Source organism: Magnolia sinica, chromosome 18 (genome assembly GCF_029962835.1).
Source record: "Magnolia sinica isolate HGM2019 chromosome 18, MsV1, whole genome shotgun sequence".
Taxonomy (NCBI): Eukaryota; Viridiplantae; Streptophyta; class Magnoliopsida; order Magnoliales; family Magnoliaceae; genus Magnolia; species Magnolia sinica.
In genome coordinates this window covers 44,755,783-44,774,861 of record NC_080590.1, presented here as the reverse complement: position 1 = coordinate 44,774,861, position 19,079 = coordinate 44,755,783, and the positions used below count along the sequence as shown (strand labels likewise).

Genomic DNA, 19,079 nt, shown 5'->3' with positions numbered 1-19,079 from the left:
ATATGATATTGGCTTATTATCTTTTTGCATCACATAGCCTGGATAAGGCTAATGGTATTTATGGACTTACCAGCATATTTCTGCATTGCTCTGATATTTTATACTTGGCACTTACCTTGCGCACACACGTATACTACCCTCTAAGCTTTCTATAAGCTTATGCACAATATATGCGTGTAGGTGGCTTTAGGTCGCAGAGGCGTTGAGCTTGGAGTGTGCAGCTATCTTCTAGAGCTTTGATTATTAATATATGTATTTCCATTTTAGCATTGTATTCAACTATTTATATTAATGGATATGTGATGATGATGTTGCCTTTGTGATTTGGGTAAACTTATGGTTATGCTTCTTACGAGATAAATTTACGTTGAAATATCTCCTTGTAGGATCTCAGATCGGAATCTGGCATATGCACGCTGGGAGCCGAGAATGGGATATTACGGAGGCTGTCAGCATTGGATTCAGCGATCATGAATTTTATGAAACCGGTTTCCAAGTTTGGGGCGTGACATATAATTCCCTTAAAAATCTTAGAACAACAAAGGAATTAAAAGCTTGAAAACTTGGTATAAATAGGTAAAATTTCTAAGTTTTCTGCATGTCACTTTGAGTCATTGAACTTAAGTCGATGACATCGAACAGACTTCGATGACATCGAAAAGTGACCTTTACATGTCCAGCAACCACATAAGTATTTGGACAGAAAATTTGATTCATCGAACGTACCTTCGATGACATCGAACACATGTATTCGATGACATTGAGGATGATTCAATGACATCGAAGAACTTAGAGTTTTGTCTAGCAAGCTTCTTGGAAAATATTTCAGAAATGCTCGAGGAATCGAACTAGCTTCGATGTCATCGATATTCAAACTCTAATGACATCGAACAAGGTTTGATGACATAAAAAATGAACAAGAAAGTGTCTAGAGAGCTCCAAAGGAAAATCCTCTGAAAAGTTTGAGGAATCAAGCTAGACTAGATGTCATCGAGATTTAAACTCTGATGACATCAAAGCAGCCTTGTGACATCGAAAATGGACAAGTTTGTGTCCAGCGAGCTCCAAAGGAAAATCCTCTAAAATATTCAAGGAATCAAGATAGACTCGATGTCATCGGAATTCAAACTTCGATGACATTGAAAATGGACAAGAAAATGTCCAGCGAGCCTTCAAGGAATATCTTTTAGAAATGTTTGAGGAATCAAAATGGATTCGATGACATTGAGATTTAAACCTCGATAACATCGAATCAGTTTTAATGACATCGAAGAAGGACACAATCATCCAGCAAGCTCTGGTAATAAAAAATCACGTATATATTCGTGGACTCGAACTAGATTCGATGACATTGTAATTCAAATTAGGATTACATTGAATCATGTTTGATGACATCGATCCTTGTCAAAAAGTGTCCAGCATACCTTATCAGTAAAAGTCCGTGTCATCGAACTAACACTCGATGTCATTAGAGTATAAATTCGATGACATCGAACCATGTTCGATGACACTGAATGCAGTCAGATTCTGACTATTTTATTACCGTTGGACCTTTTTGCCTTTATAATGGGAGCTTGTTTCTAGCTGCTAGATTGAGAAAAAGAGAGAGCTCTGAGAGTGTTATTGCTTACTTAAACATCCTTAGCCTTTTTCTCATGAGAGTTCATCCTTTAATCCTCTCTTATCATTGATATTCAATAGAGTGGATTGATGAATGGACTTCTCTATTCAAGGATCATCCCGCTACCTTTTTAATGATATATCATTGAACTGGAATCTCTTGAATGCATAAAACCCTGGAATCACTCCATCTCTTAAATGATTAACATTTATTAGAGTAGATTCTAACATATACCTTGACCCAACCCCGTCGACTCACATTGGAGCATCATCAAGTGTTGCGGTGGCGAATCTTTGCCATCAAGGGAGAGCATCTTCATTAAAGTGCAGAATGGGGCTCATCTACTTACAAGTAAGTCCGTAGAGTCTAGAGATCCTATTGATCATTCCTTGTATAGGATTGGGTCACAGGTTGTATCTCAAACCTCACAAGCCCTCATAGAGGCCTCCAACAGGAGAGTACGTCTAGGTTCTTTGTGTAGAACCTTAGCCTATGTGGCCTAAACTAGGGTTCTTTGTGTAGAGCCTTGGCCTATGTGCCCTAAACTTAAGGCCTTGTATAGGTCCTTGGCTTGTGTGGCCTAAACCTAGGTTCTTTGTGTAGAACCTTGGCCTATGTGGCCTAAATCAAGGTTCCTTATGTGGATCCTTGGCCTGTGTGGCCTAAAACCTAGGTTCTTAGTGTAGGATCTTTGCTCTTGTATAGGGCATAAACTATTGAGTCCTTGTGTAGGACCATTTACCTTGTGTAGGCATTCTTAGGAACCTTATGTAGTTTGTAAAGGTTTGAGGTGAACCTGATTTGAAACCTCTGTTAGTGAAATTCGGTACACTTAAGGGTTGAGTGCGTCCACTGGGAGTGGAGTAGGCACATAGCCAAACCACTATATATGATTGTGTTTGGGATTATGGTTTGCACATTCTTTTGATTATGTTTATCTTGAATGTTACATGAATTATGATTACTTAAATGTTTAGAACTGATAAGAATCACATCCCACACACACTCATATACACCATCCATCATAGATTAGTTGTTCAATTTGTTAATCTTGAATAATCTTGTGCTTGGATCCTCTACTTGGCTTGGAAGCCTTTAGAGTTAAGATGATTGTATCTTGAGTAGTTGCATAATAGATCAAGATTAGGAAAATAGGATTTTAAATTGGCATAAAATTTTATAAAGTCCTATTCACCCCCCTCTAGGACACTTTGACCTATTCTTACTTCTATTATAGCGGTCTATACCACAATTTCAGGGATACCCTTGTAGACTTAGGGTTTTGGAGATTGAACTAACTAGAGATGTCCCTTGCGGAATGAGGGGTGTTGAGATTAGAGTGGCTGGGACGGCCCCTTGTAGAGGAGTGCTGAGATTAGACTGGCTAGGGGTGCCCATTGCAGAATGAGGGGCTCTGAGATTAGAGTGGCTGGGGGTGCCTCTTGGAGGATGAGGGGCTCTGAGATCAGACTAGCTAGGGGGCGTTTTGCAGGATGAGGGGCTCGAACTCCGAATGAGAGTCAATGGAAAGGAAAAATTGGACTATATGGAGAGGACATTCTTCTTTGGTAATATGGGTGCTTGATGTGTTGAGACTTACTTGATGTTGTAGTAGGAGATTCTAGAGTGTGTTGTTTACAATTGTGTCAGAGGCCACTGTCAAAATTTTTCCTTGGTCAATCAAGTTTTGGACCACGTGTTCTAAGGTGAAATAGTCATCCATTGTATGACCCTTGGCCTAGTGGTATGCACAATACCCATTTACATTATAAGTTAGTGGCAAATGGTTTGGTGCGGGCCTCAGTGATAAAGGGGTCTGAAGCTGCCCTTGGAGCAGCATAGTTAGCACTTTGTTGTAAGTTTAGTCTATTGATTTGAACTACTTAGACTTCTAGGCCATACCTATTTGCCAACCTCGATTAGGGTACTGTGCGTTCCATCTTGGTTTTTGTTTCTATTGTTGTCTCTATTGAGGGGTGAGTGGTGTGCCTTGGGTTGGGGCGACGAGATTGTCTTCTTTCATTGGATAGGGAATGGGAACACTTTTCTTACCATTTTCGTATCCAGTAGGCCATTCCTTCCACTATCGGCTATACTGGGGAGTCCTGATGAGACCAGCAAGGGAAGATCATCCTAGCCTTAATTTCGATTTCGACTTATTCCTCGGCGTGGATGAGTTGGATATAGTTGGCATACAAATATAAGACAAGGTATCTCGAGATAATTGGGTTTGTCGAGTGGACAATCATAATGATTTTCCCTCGTCATTGATAGGTGTTTTCATTCTTGCAGCCATGGCCCACCATCATCCAATGCAAGTTTACAATGATTTATCATCCCCTTCCTTAAGGCAACAAGATATGCCCTTTTAGATGTCGAGTTAAGATTGGACATGAAGTGATCGATGAATGCTTGAGAAAGTTGTTACCAAGTTTTTATTCGACGGTAGTCTAGTGACGTGCACAAATCTAATGCATCGCCTTTCAGAGATTTCTGAAATAGACGGATCAACGCTCCATCATTGCCTACCATGACATTGAGCTCTCTATATAATGCTTTTAGGTGGTCTATAGGACACTCTGTACCATCATACCTTTGCATAAGGAAAGGGACATAGGTCCCTGAACTTGGTAGATGGAGATTGAGCCCACACTACTTTTAGAGTTTTCTCCCCATCTCTCATAGTTGTTCGATTTCAGAGGGACCAGTTGGAAGGGGTTTTTTTTTTCCTTGCCAAGCTTGCCATATTTCCTTCTCATAATAGTTGACCTCATTGACATCCCTATGACTCCTATTTTGAGTAGGTTGGACTTAGTTATTGCTATCATTATAGAAAGTTTGTTGGACTGGGACTTGAAAAGGAGACTGTAATGAAACCCTGGTTGCATGAAATGTTGAAATTGACTGAAATTCCTATTAGGGAGAGAATTTTATAATTGATTAGGAGTCTAGGGTGGGGGATGATGGAATTGACTCCCGTTCATGGGATGATATTGGAAGAAATGGCCTGAGGTATATGGTTGTGTTGGTTGGAGGTCTCCATTAGGAAGGTATTACAAGTCCTATGCGAACCTTGATTGTTGCGGTTGGATTGAAGTGGAGGCTGGGAAAAGGGTGAGAGCTGGTTGCTGAGCTGGGCCAACCTAAGTGATAATTATTGGAACTTGCACTTGTATGAGTTGGAAAAGCATTTCTTGCATGATCTTTGTATTTTAGGCCAGTTCCTAGATGCAAGAGACTGACACTAATCCTGCTGGATGCAGTCTCGGAAGAGTGGCCTCGGCCATATTTCGAGAGTCGGGAATGGGAGAGCTCTTTCTTCCTTGTAGTTTTTCATGGTTATTTGAGATCAGGTTCAATTTGGACCATAGTAGAAGGGATTTGATTGATAATATCTGGCTTGAATGGCCATAATGGTTCTGATTAATTTTTTGGATTTTGGATTTTTCTCTTTTCTTTGGTATTTTTTAGGAGTTAGGATGAATGTTGGATGAAAGTACACAAGAACTATCGATCCTCAAGAATTCTTGAGATCTAGCTTTCAAGTTAGGTTGCGACTAGTGTGACTAGTACCTCTCTAGTGCAGTTGCCAATCTATGGATGTTGGATCCTGGGTGGTGGATTGTGCTCACGCTAGGTAGATTTGGTTGGAAATGTATGGGTGTAATTATAAAGAGGTTATATTTGACTGGAGTCCCTACTAGCCAATTAATCTGATTCCACAGTCGGTTAGACTAGTAGAAACATTATGATAGAGAATTTGAGGATTTCCTACCATAAAATGACTCCTTGATTTGTGGCTGAAGATTCTGAGTAAGGAACCATAGTTATAGAGAGAGAAGATGTAAGGTACCTGCTCTACTTGTACAAATGTATAGTCTCTACTTCACAAGATCTCACAAAGTTTTAACGATTTTGATTAGTTATTCGCAGTAATGATACAAGTGTGTGTGTAATGTTGTACTGTTAAATGCAATGCCTATGATAAGTTGTAGTTTTGGATAGATAAATATGCCTTGATTTCTCACTTGTCGAAGCAATAAACCAAACAATCCAAGTTTATGATGGCAAAGATCCGATTAAGTCGGAGAGTCACAGAGCATACGTTTAAAATGATCGGGTGCTGAGCGTGATGTATGAAAAACTATATATATATATATATATATATAATATTATGTGTATATGATGCTGTGTTAAATGCAACGCTAATGACTGGTTGTAGTTTCGGCTGGATAAATCCGCTTACCCACTTACCATGCATATGCTAATCGATTAGAGTTTCTGATGGGCAAGTTTTGATTATATCGGCGAGCCACAGATCATATGCTCGAATCGATTAGGTGCGTAGTGTAATGTAATACTGATGGATGAGATCAGTAGGGGGTCGGGTTGAGAAGGGAATGAGTATTGAACAATGCTAATGCTTGGATCGGATGAAGCTGATTGAAGGTTGGATGGATAGATGGATGGTAGTGTCGCTAGGATTAGATTGAGAGACATGGATTGAGGCTCAGGTGGCTAAATTTTTGGGATAGATTGGGTTGACCTGGGCTAAGCTCTCTTTTTCCACTCTTTCCTCTCTTTAGTGGAGGGGTGGAATGGGTAAGCTAAGGGATGATGGCTTAAGGGTATGATTGGTTTATTATTTTAATTATTTTAATTATTTTTATGCTAAGGTGTGTTAAAATGAGAAGGGGAGGGGGCTATTTATAGCCTTCCTGCCTAGTTTTCTATTAATTCTAAGCAAGTGTAGGGTTGAAAGTGACATGGAGGGTCTGGATTTGAGATTGCCACATGGTAAGATCTAAATGGATGGATCGAATGGCATGGGATGTAAATTTGGTTGAGGAGGGGCATTGAAGTGAATTTGTGTTGTCACTCATTTGGGCATTGCAAAAGGAGATAGAGCTTCTACCAAGACAAGATAGTTGCCACATTACTAATGGCTCCCTAGGTGCTGCCAGTGTCAAATAGAGCTCCCTACTTTGGCAAGTGAGCTCCTATGCATGTGTGGAGCCACTCCAAGTTAGGTGGGAGGGCTGTCATGGGGCTAGTGGCACCCTAGGGGCCGCCAGTCACAAATAGAGTCTCCTGGTTTTGCAAGTGAGCTCCCCTGCATGTGTGTTGGCTTTGCTTTTAGGGATGTGGGATTCCAGTTTGCTCCATATTCTGAATGGGCTTGGCCATATGAGCTTGGTTCAAGGTAGATTTTGGGCTTGACAAGTTGAGTTAGCTGGGTGAATTGATTGGGTAGGCTGACCGAGTGAGTCGACTCGCCAGGTTGACTTAGTGAGTTGAGTCGATGAGTTGACCGAATTTGATTAGGCTTTTCCTAGGAGTAGGGTTTGGTTTTAGGGTTAGGGTTAAGCTGGGTCTGATTGACTAGATTGACTGGGTTTTGGCTTTCGGTTATGATTACCTAGGTTTAGGGTTTGGATTTAGGACTAGGATTCCTAGGGTATATGGGCTTCTAGGGTTTGGGGGTTATGTCTAAGGTTTGGAATAAGAGTAGGTTTTTGGTTTGTGATTTTGTCCAATATTAATCACCTTGTCAACTTGCGATAGAGTGTTTAAACTCCTAAAATGTACGAACTGCAACTTCTAACAACATCGGAACTATGACCCCTATAACATACCAACAACGATGTAATGCCTCACTTTTCCCAACCCAAGTATATGACTTGTTTTCTGAAAACCCAAGTGTTAGCCTTAAAAGATAGCCAAATTTTAGAACTTGTTTCTTTTCTCAGAGTTAGTAATTTAGCAGAATAGAACAAGTCAAGCATAAAAAGAAAATTTAAATACATAAGTCCAATTATTCCAGTGGCTGCCCAAAGGCTTATACAAACCAATGTCTCATTAATCAAAATTACAAAAGAAATAATTTAATACATGAAATAAGATAAATTGTAATTGGTCTTAAACTAGAGATCATGTAGCAACTCTTAAGTAGACTTTGTACCCTGTACCTTAACAACATGAATATGATTATCATTTAAACCACCTGCACTACCTGTTTGGTTATATATTTGATGAATGAGTGACTAGCTCAGAGTGACTTTCTCTCAAGATTACACACTGCTACATTAGTTAAGCATAGTTTTAAATAAGAAAATATTCAAAACAAATCATAATACGATCTTATTTAAGTGCATGTACATGTGAATGCACATCAACTGGGAATGCACATTCAGTTGGCCAAAATGAATTGACCTTTCAAACAGTTAGTCCATTTAGGCAAGAGATTGGTCTTTCAAATAGTCGACTCATTCAACTTACAAATGAACGGGTCTTTCAAACAGTTGACTCATTTAACTTGCAAAGTAATGGGTTTTTTAAACAGTCGACCTACTCAAGTAAAATAGTGGGCCTTTTCAAACAGTCAGCTCATCCATAATAAGATAATGAACCTTTTAGACAGTCAGTCCATTCAGACAAGAGAATGGGTCTTTCAAACAGTCGACTGATTCAACTTGCAAAAGGAACGAGTCTTTTAAACAGTCAACCCGCTCAAGTAAAATAGTGGCCCTTTTAAACAATCGGCTGACTTAAGCAAAGAATGGGTCTTTTAAACAGTTGACTCATTCATACATCGGGATGGGGCACCTTTCAAACAATCGGCTCATCCCTAATAAGAGAATGGACCTTTCAAACAATCAGCCCATTCGGGCAAGAGAATGGGTCTTTCAAACAGTCTACTCATTCAATTGTAAAGAAATGGGTCTTTCAAACACTTGACCTGCTCATGAAAGAGAATAGACCTTTCAAATATTCAGTCTATTAAAAAAGCAAGGGCCATGAATGCGTGATTAGTCCCAACCATTATTATCCCAATTTGCAAACAACCGATTTAGGAAAGCTCAAAGGTCACTATGCCCCTCATCACCCAACATAGGCCGACAACTTAGGCATAGTGTCCCATACCACCATTCCTGGCTCATGAGACTCCAACATTAGGATGTTTAATGGTATTCTCCTCAACTAGTGGCCAATCACAATATAATAATTGAGACTTCCATCACATGTCACACAAATCAATCTGCTTTGGGCAAATATACTATCAAACCCACTTGGGCAAATATCAAATCAAAGCCACAGATGACAAATACCAAATTGATGTGATAAAAAGGGGTCATCTCCAAAAGTCACATAGGCACAACAATCCATGGATGATAAGCTCACATCAAAATTTCATTTAATTCATTAGTCAAAGTAGTCACTAGGTCGAGAGTCCATTATAATCATAATCAATAAAGTTACATCCTAAGTTTGGATGTACATTTATAAGTCCAGTTTTTCACTGATAGATTTAGCAGTTCAAGTTTCACAAGTAATTCATAAGCAATCCATAAGTATGAAAAGATATACAAGTACAATATATAAATGTTCATACAAGCTAAGTGTTGGGCATACGACTGATAATCAGATTCAATATCTGACACAAGTAATCATGATTTAGGGATAATTATCAATTGAAATAAAAGTTGAACTATTACTTAAGATAACATGGAAGATGAAAATTCAAGGGGAAAAATTATCACCTTATGGTTTAATTTGCTTAATAATGTTGCCAGAGGATGTGTATGCTTCTTAGGATTGAATCCTACCCTAAACCATGAATTTATATGGTCAGATTTAGGCCTTACACCTTGCCTATGGCTAAGATTGTTTCGATTCATGGCTTATCATAACAGTTACTGAGTTGACCCTGAACCGAGTCGACTTAGTTGATTTATATCCGGTTGAAGCAATTGCCTGAGGAATGCTATTTATGCTAGGATTTAGGTTGGGAAGTTGGTGAACGTTCACTATAAGAAAGTTAGGCATATTCGACACTTTTTTAGCGGCGGCCCATCACCAACTGTCGGATGCTTGGTCGACTTTTTTTATCCGGTTGTGTATAAAAAAAGCCCTCTCTCTCTCCCTCTCCATCTCCGCCATCTCATCTCTCCCTCTCCCATCCTCGATCTCTCTCCCTCATACTCTCTCGATCTCTATCCCTCATACTCTCTCAATCTCTCTCCTTTCCTCTCCCTCCGCCTCTCGATCTCCCTCTCCTCCCTCTCTCTTGATCTCTCTTTTCCTCATTTTCTTCGACATGCTGTTCCTTCTTCTATCTGTCTCCAACAATCGAAGAAAGTAGAAGAAAGAAGAGAAAATCGAAAGTACTCTCTCTCGATCTCTCTCCCTTCATCTCTATCTCTCTCACTTCCCATTCTGATTATCAAAATTTGGGCAGCAACCATGGCAGCAGTAGCCATATCCACCACTGTCCATGGCCGCTGACATCTGCATGTTGGTTGTTTGAAGAAATGCTTCAACCAATAATGTGTACCACTGTTGTACATTTAATCTCTCTACTTCATACTTTTTTGGCCCATCCATGAGTGGACTAGCTTGATATATGGGAGGGGAACAATCAACATAGATCCACCGCATTAGAGGCAGTGATCCCTCACATATACCACTTTAGACCATGTATTAAAATGGAATTTCTCACTCCGTTTTTAGTGTATGATTGATTTTGTTAGTTTTTTAGGGCAACTCGATTCTAAGGGAAGGATTTGTTATGGATAAAGAGCTGTTTGGAAGGAGAAATTTCACTTTTCATTCCTTTCCTTAGTTGTGAAGCTCATTGAATTGAGAGTTGCTGAAAAACTCAAACTGAGTTAATAAGAATTGAAACCTTGTACTCTGTTGCAAGGAAGAACTTAAACTAACCATTGATTAGTTTGATGACATTATTTGTATTTTATATTACTCATCTAAGCAATATTAAATATTTAATAATCCTAATGTAATTATTAAATATCGAGTCAGGTTGAGTCTTTGAGTCAACACGAACCTTCTTAACATGGTGTTGAGTTTTCCAACCCTCAATCCTGCGGTGAATCAGTGGCTCCCATGGTAGATGACTAGTTTCATCTTCACAACATTCATATGAATGCATGTCTATTTGGGTTGGCTGTGGAGCAGAGAACATGCCCAAGAATGCCTAGCCCCACTGATTCAATTGAAAATAACATAGTTTGCCTATTGATTCTTAATACCTATCAGAACTAATTTCCTCCTAATTTTAATTAACAAGGCCCACTGTTAGTTGTTAATACTTGTAAGTTGGTATAAGTTGGCAACTTACAAGTATGAATTTCCTTTCCTAATTTTGTTGTATGAATTACTTTGGATTAATTTGGATTATCTTGCATTGTGAAAATCTTAATGAGATACTTGCCTTGACCTGTATTGTGAACTTGATGAATTCTTAATTATACTTGCCTGAATTTTTTTTTTTTTTTTTTTTTTTTTAATTTTTATTTTAAGATATGTCTTTCTGAATGTCCATCACTGGGTGCATGTTATGTTCCCTGTAACTTCATAAGACCAGAGCATTGACATGGCAAGTTTTATGGGAAGAGGAGACCCTTTAAATGGTTCTGTGTACGTCTGTAACTTACCTCCTGGAACTGCTGAGAGTATGCTGGCTGATTTTTTTGGCACCATAGGGTTGCTAAAGGTAGGGAGTTCCACCAGGATCATTTTGGAACTATACTTAGTCCTAGTTTTTCTTATCTTTTCATATGCATAATTAATTATGAGCTTTGGTAAGCCCACATGTGTACGGGTCAGCTAATGCACACACCACCACATATGCCAGTGTGGCAGACAAGGTGAAATATCCAAACCATCATCAGAAGGGTACCAATACATAGATTCCCTATTCCAAGAATCAGGTTGGTCCACTAGTCAGTTGGTCAGAATTAAATGAATAAACGTACGATTATGAAAAAAGCATCCAAGGTTTTCTAATCTGCCAACTTATGCCTAGCCCCACTGTTAGTTGTTAATACTTGTAAAACCATGTTGTTGTTGTTTGGTTTTTTTTTTTTGCTTGTAGAATTATACATACGAATGTTGAGCCTTTCAGTAGTTAGTTACTTTCTGTTCCGCATACAAAACTGTTTCCTATCACTTCTAATGTTGTTAGTCTCCCTATATATTGTTACACATGCAATTTGTTATTGGTAGACTCTCATGTCTTATCTAATGGCACAATACACGCTAATAATTAGCCATTTGCATTGATTAGTTGTTACATGATATTTCTAACAGCTTAACTTGAGTTATTTGCATGCCAAGTTTGCAATTTATAGGTAATTTTTAATTCCTGCGTATCATCCATCACGCTCAGCCAGAGTATAAATCTTTTCTCGTTCTTATGACCGAGCAGGTGATGACTTGACTTGTAGCCGAGTCTACAGGATATTAATCTTAAACCCAGATGGCTAGAGCATGTGAATCAACATGCATGGGTCTCACACTACAAGAAAATGAAGCTTTACCGGCCCATTTTGTACCAGTAAATATGAAGAAAAAGAAAAACTGGAATTTAATTGAAATGATAACATAAGTTTGTGTTTCTGGGGTATATTTGAAGCAAAGAAGAGCTAGAATGATAAGTACTATTTTATGTAGTTTTGAATTCGCCGAGATTTTGGTTTTCTGTTTATAGAATTTACATTGTTGGGTTCTTTGGCTTCTTCTTCTTCTTTTTTTTTTTTTTTTTTGATAGCAGGCGCATTTTTTAAAGAAAGCTCAGGGTCTTTGTCTTCTCTCTCCGAAAGGTTCTCTGATGGGCAGGTGAATTTGAATTTCCTTGGAGTTTTATTCTCTCTGTCATTTTGGGGTAGGCAATTTTGATTTGTGCAAAATGTGGTTATTGTAAGTGTCTTTCATGCAAGCAATGGATAATCTAGTGGAAATTATTTGCATCGATTTGGAGGTGGTTTGACAGCTTGGATTTTGGAATCTAGTGTTTCAAAATCAGATTGCTTGAGCAAGCCTAACTGATTTGTGGAAACTTGTTAGCTGAAATAGGACCATTGGATTTTTTTTTTTTTCCATTTTTAACTTTCCAATATATGTCTACCAATCTGATTGTCAGATGATTAAATAAGCGGTAGTTTATGATACATCAAAACTAGGATTTATGATATGGATAGTGTAATTTGAATTAGTTGTACGGCATGTGTAAAACTTCATAGTAATTTCCAAGTTCCTCTTTACGATTTCTCCATGCCTAAAATTTTCTATGTACAAACACATGCAACGTAAAGGCTAAGCAAGGAAACTGATGAACAACTACTGAATTTGTGATGCGTTTGGCTGTACCCCAACTCGCTAGCTTGTGGTATATAAAAAGAGAAGAAGAAGAAGAATAGCATTACACGGAATACCAATTTCACGACACTTCGGCCCAAACTCGATATTAGTATGAAAGTGACAAATACTAATTTCTTAGCCAGCCACCAATATAGAGACATCACGATTCTCGAGATATTAGTATGAAAGTGACACTTTGGTCCTGTTGGCTTTATTTTGTGTGCATCTGTTAGTCTACTCTTTTTAATGGTAATCATGTTAAAATGCACTAGGATGACTTCACTCCGTAGGAGCTTCATACTTGGAGTGTGTTTCAAGAAACATGGCCAGCAAAACCATCAAAGTACGGTTTGTTTATTGTCCGAAATGTCGGAAGCTTCTAACAGAGTTGAGCAAACATCTGGTGATACTCCTGATACTTGTTTTTTAGTCTGATTTTGTACACATCTGGTGATACTCCTGATACTTGTTTTTTAGTCTGATTCTGTACACATTCCCCATCTATGATACTCCTGAGTTAAAGGAGACCGTTTCAGTGGCAAACAATGCATGTTGGGCAATTGGAGAACTGGCAGTTAACATCAGTTATCTTGCTGAATTCCCAGTTAAACACATAATTTCAGTGGAATGCAGGGTTTTATCTTGTTCTTTTTGGAGGCTTCAGGCAATATTTTGATCACTTTCTAGCATATCCCAAATATTTCTTGAATGAGGGAATCTTCATGGCAGGGCCCATCTCTTGCATGGCTTGCATTTTCAAGAGACATGGTTTTGTTAGTGGGATGAATAGCTTTGCATGCAGTCATTTTGCCTTTAAAATTGTAATACCACAAAAATCAATGCGTGTATCACTTTCAAAACACATCGCCACCTCTTATGCGAATGTGTACCATTAAGCTAGGGGGTAGAATCATCTTAATCTACTCTTTACTCCTTCTTTATATACACAATTTGGTTTTAATTGCCCCTCATGCATCTGATATGATTTCTGTTTTAGTTGGTCTTTGGTTCTTTCATTAGCTTTGTCTATAGAAACCATCTGCCAGCGAGAATCAAATGTTGATACCATAACCTACAGGTGTGTGAGATTTCCTAGTAGTTTAATTTAGCACTATTTGGATATGTAAATTAACTTATGAGCAGAATGTTTTGCTCAATGTTGTTTAAATCCTATAGCTTTCTGTTTGGATCCTATGATCTAATTGAAATCTTAGAGGGGGCTGAATTGCCTTTAGGGAAGATGATGAAGCGTCTGAAATCCTAAAGAATGAAGAAAACGTCTGATGGACAGCCCGAATCTCTTACAATGTGTTATGTTGGAACATGGGCAGCATCTGGGTTGTGGTGACTGTAGATGGTGGATGCAAGAATGCATTGTTTCTACATTTGAATGTGTCTAGATGCCCAGTAGAAATGTCATTTATGCATAGATTGTTGAGGTTTTTTTTTTAATTTTCAAAGTGGACTCTTGCCACATTTCCATAATCACAGCAAATGTACATGCTTTCGGATGCAACCCAAACAAAAGAGCGAGCCACACCTATCGTGTAAGAGAAAAAAAAAAACATTGAAACCGATAGAAACTAGGGTTAGCGAGCAGCAGGACCGCTACCCCGAGATGCTCCCTAAAGTCTCCAGACTATCTAACCCCCTGACTCTACCTCCCCTAACTAGAGAATGAGAAAAGGCTCTAGGCAGCAACTACAAGAGAGCAAATGTAATGGAGCCTAGGCCAACTCTGTCCAAGAATAAAAGACCACGAACCTGAGGGGGGAGCTCCCTGACGTTCTCAAAAATGGCTGTAGCCTAGGCCTGGCTGCCCACCCTAGCCATTCCGTCTGCCAGGCCATTCCCTTCTCTAGGGATCATCGAAAACTAAAGGGTCGTGCTCTGCTCCAGCCTCTTGATTCTACTGACCCACGGGCGCCATTGCCAAGGGATGCTGGAGGATGAGGATAAGAGGCCCACCACCACCGTGGAATCAGACTCGACAACAATCTTCTCAAAACATCGCTCCAGGCATAGAATAATGCATCATAAATTGCTCTCACTTCCGCCCTGTTGTTTGTCCCCACTCCATAGGCAGGTGAGAAAGCAAAAATCAGATTTCCCTCCTCATTCCTATAGACTCCCCCACCCCCTGATCGACCTGGATTGCCAGAGGTAGAACCATCTGCATTTAATTTCACCCACCCTATTGCAAGTTTCAACCACTTCACTTCCCGATAAGAGAAGGAGGGGTGGGTGTATGAATGGCCAATGGAGTGGGTACCTGATATTCGCATCCTAACTTCTTCTTGGTCCTCCAACAGGGTTAGCGCCCACCACTTGATGTGGGCAATAGCAGCATTTCCCACGATAGGAGATTTATTAAATTTGGCTCTGTTCCAGCTCACCCAGATCTCCCATAAGATGAGGATTGGAATCAAATGCCTGATTGAGGCTGCCGCTACTCCTGGAGCATCTACTCTCCTCCACTGCCTTAGCCGATCATCAATAGAGAGGTGATTAAGGAACGTGATGCTGCAAGCCGTCAAGAAACTACGCCAAATATGAGTCGCCAGCTGGCCAAATAGGAAGAGATGAGAGAGAAATTCCACCTGCGGTCTTGAGGAAAGGTCGGTCTTGCAGGAGGAGCATCTTGAAGCCAGGAGAATGCCTTTGCTTTGCACCCTTTCATCCACTAGGATGGCTTCGTTCAGCAGGCGCCAACAAAATAGTAACATTTTCGGCAGAATTTTTGAGTGCCAGATCCACTTGTTCCACCAATTTCCTTGTCCTATCTCCCTACCTAGTGCCAAGCTGATCTTGAGGAGAACTGACCCGAAGAATCAACTGGCCAAAACCGGGGGGGGGGGGTGAGGATTTGAAGTTGCAAAACCGCTTTGTACTATAGAGTTTAAAAGGTCTTGAGACAAGATCAGGTTAACGGATGATGGATGAGAAAAGTCTTTGACCTGAAGGGACATAAACTCCTGAGGAATTGGAGAAGACACCAATGGAAGAAGAGGCCCCATCCCCGTCCAATTGGTGGTCCAGACATTCAACTCTCCATTCCCAACATTCCATTGAAGAGAGTTTGCAATCACTGGGAACTCAGATCAAACCTCCTTCCAATAGGGGGACGCCGGGGAGGAAGAAGTAGGCATTCTACCCTCTTACAATTCTAAACGATGCTGAACATGCATGTACAACACCCAAGGGTTTGTCTTCTGTTCGTACTTTACATTCCAAGCCATTTTCCTCCTCTGAGCTTTCAGCACCTCCTTAAGCTTTTTTTATGCCCAATCCACCTTCGATCGGCCTCGTTATCTTGTTCCAAGGAACCCACTGCAATTTTCGCTTTCCTTCTGCCCTACCCCAGAAAAATTGGGCAAATTTACGCTCCATCTCCACGACTAGGTTGTTTGGAAGTTTAGTGGTTGCCATGGTATGAAGAGGGATACTGCCTAGGACATGCTTGATGAGCATCAGACGACCTGCCTGCGACAAGAATCTAGTGTTCCAACCTGAGATTCTATTTGCCACCTTATCCAACAAAGCTTTATAGGATGCCATGGTCACTCTACCCTTGAACAGAGGGATACCTAATATAGCACCCCCGCGCTTGCTTTGGAGAAGCCGAGAACTCTTTTCGTTTGTCTAATTCGTCCTGTGCTCAACTTTGTGGGACATAGAAAACTGCTCTTCTGAAAATTGATTTGCTGACCTGACGCTTCTTGGAAGGCTTTTTTGGCTTCTAGGAAAGCCTTTACCGAACGTAAGGAGCGAAGGCTGCCATTAACAAACAACAAAGTGTCATCAGGGAATAAAAGGTGAGAGAGAATAGGACTACCTCAGGGCAAATTGAAAGGACTACACCAGCCCCTCTCCACCAACTGCCTGAAATTCCTGGAGAAGACTTCAGCCGCTAGAATGAATAGCCCTGGAGATATGGGGTCCCCCTGATGAAGCCCCCTAGTCGATTTGAAGAAACCAGTGGGCTCCCCATTAAATAGGATTAAGAACCAGCATTTCCCCAGCAAGCTTCCATCAAACCAATCCATCTGTCACTGAAGCCAAAACGCCTCATAACCTTCTTGAGGAAGACCCAGTCCACCCTGTCATAGGCTTTTTCTAGATCTAGCTTTAAAATGAGGTTACCTCCTCTTGATTTCCGGTCTATATTCCTCATCACCTCGAGCGCCATTGCAACATTTTCTGTGATAGACCTGCCTTGAACGAATGCCCCTTGTTCCATGGATATTAGCTATGGAAGGATCTTACTCAAGCGGGTTGCTATGATCTTTGAGAAAATCTTGTAAATGACATTACAAAGACTAATTGGCCGGTAGTCAAAGAAGCTAGTTGCTACAGATTTTTTTGGGACTAGACTGATCAGAGTAGCCGAGAAAGCTCTAGGTATTTGGCCCCCTTCCAGAAAAAAACAGATAACCTTATGAATATCCTCACCTACGGTCGGCCAACAATCAATATAGAATGAAACTAGAAATCCATCTGGCCCAGGCGCACTTTCCAATGGAAGAGATTTAAGTGCTTCATAAGTCTCTGAGAGGGTTGGAGGGACCAGAAGAGCAGAGTTTTCCCGAGAGGATAGCACAGACGGAATAACATCTAGAAAACTGTCTGAAGACAAGGGAGAATCTGCCTGAAAGAGACCGGAGAAAAAATTTACCGCTTCGGCTTTCATTCGCACTACATCAGTGATCAAAACCCCATTGCTGGGCTTTATCTCTGTGATGTTAGCTCTCCTGATTTGCTCTTGAGCTAAGGTGTGAAAATGTTTCGTGTTCCTGTCTCCCGACTGTAGCCAGGAATTTCTTGCTTTCTACTTCCAAAATACCTCCTCCATGAGCTCTAACTGAGCCAATTTTCTCCTAGCAACCAAGCTTTGGATCGTTAGAACCTCCGAACCATCCTGTTGCATCCTGTTTTCCAACTGATTAAGTTCTATCTCTGCCTCTTTTAGCTGGGAAAATATGTTGCCAAACACTTCCTTGTTCCACATTGTTAAGATTTGTTTCGTCTTCTTTAGTTTTAATTGGACATTTAACATGGGATTATAAGAGCTTAACCCCATCCACGCTTTCTTGACCATGATCTGGAATGAGTCGTGCAGGGACCACATTCGTTGGTACCTAAAAGGTTTGGTGGACGGCTGAGAGATGACTGAGAAGGAAAGCAGGAAAGCATAGACTGTTGAGGTTGCTTATGCTGTTTCTAATCCAGATGTGTTTGAGTGGTTTTGCTTCTTTGTAGCTGCAATCATCAGGATGGAAGACAGAACGTCTTCTATCGTCTTTGACTGTTTGGAGGGAACATTGGATTCATGGTCCTTTGAATGAAAAGATCAACTTTTTTTTAATTTTTTATTTTTTTCGAAAGGAAATATATCATATTAGAAAATATAGGCTATACACGGCTCTGCACAAAAGACAAGAAACCTGCCTTCGAAACAAAAAGGACGAGGCGGCGACAAGAAAAAAAAAACAACGGGGCCCATCCGAATACCTAATTGCCAGAAGCGCCCAAAGGCGACAAAAAATTAAAAATGACAGGGTCAGCCAGTCGATCTAAGTGTCCCTAGGCCGACTCTATCCAGAAAGATCATACCTCAGACTACCGAAGGAAGGGACCTAGGATGAAGATGGATCGTAGTCAGCTGTAGACGGCTCCCTTCCCGCGCTAAGCCATCCGCCGGACCGTTACCTTCTTTGAGTATGTGAGTAAAAACAAATTCGCCCAATTGGTGTAACCTGTAGATTCTATTCAGCCATGGTCTCCACCTCCGATGGGCAATGGCGTGGTTTGTGAGGCATTGAATCATTACTTTAGAGTTGGATGCCACAATAATCCTGTTTAATCCTTTTCCCAAGCATAGCATCATCCCGTCGTGAATAACCCGGGGCTTCGCCATATTATTAGATCCAACCCCATAGCCCGCGATGAAACCGAATAGAAAATTTCTGTTTTCATTCCTACAGATGCCTCCCCCACCTGAAGGCCCTGGATTACCCATCGCCGATCCATTTACATTTAATTTGACCCATCCTGGGGATGGCTGATTCTATTTCACCAGAGAGGGGTCCTTCCGCCTTTGAACAGCTGCTGAAATCTTAGGATTGAACCTGCGTTTCCATCCAACAGCAACCAATAAATCTGCGTCAAGCAGCATGTTTGCCCACCATCTTATTCGGGCCTCTGACGTCCCAATGGTCATCACTGAATTGTTGAAAACAACATCATTTCTGGACCGCCAAAGCTCCCAGAGTATGAGAATAGGCAGCAGTAAACGCAC

The 19,079-nt window shown here is 40.5% G+C and overlaps 1 protein-coding gene across 4 annotated transcripts; it reads left to right on the top strand.

Moving 5' to 3' along the window:
* Nucleotides 1–9,539: 9,539 nt before the first annotated feature.
* LOC131233068 (uncharacterized) lies at nt 9,540–13,645 on the top strand. Of its 4 annotated transcripts, none has more exons than XR_009165077.1 (4): nt 9,540–9,786; nt 10,943–11,135; nt 11,850–11,978; nt 12,195–12,417. XR_009165077.1 is itself a non-coding variant. In XM_058229655.1 (4 exons), the coding sequence occupies exons 2-4, from the start codon at nt 11,016–11,018 to the stop codon at nt 13,214–13,216; spliced, it is 348 nt and encodes a 115-aa protein (XP_058085638.1). In that variant the 5' UTR covers nt 9,540–9,786; nt 10,943–11,015; the 3' UTR covers nt 13,217–13,645. The 4 variants fall into 4 exon arrangements, 1 of the variants encoding a protein (XP_058085638.1); XR_009165078.1 differs by having other exon boundaries at nt 12,192–12,417; XM_058229655.1 differs by lacking the exon at nt 11,850–11,978 and adding an exon at nt 13,054–13,645 and having other exon boundaries at nt 12,195–12,259.
* Nucleotides 13,646–19,079: the final 5,434 nt, after the last annotated feature.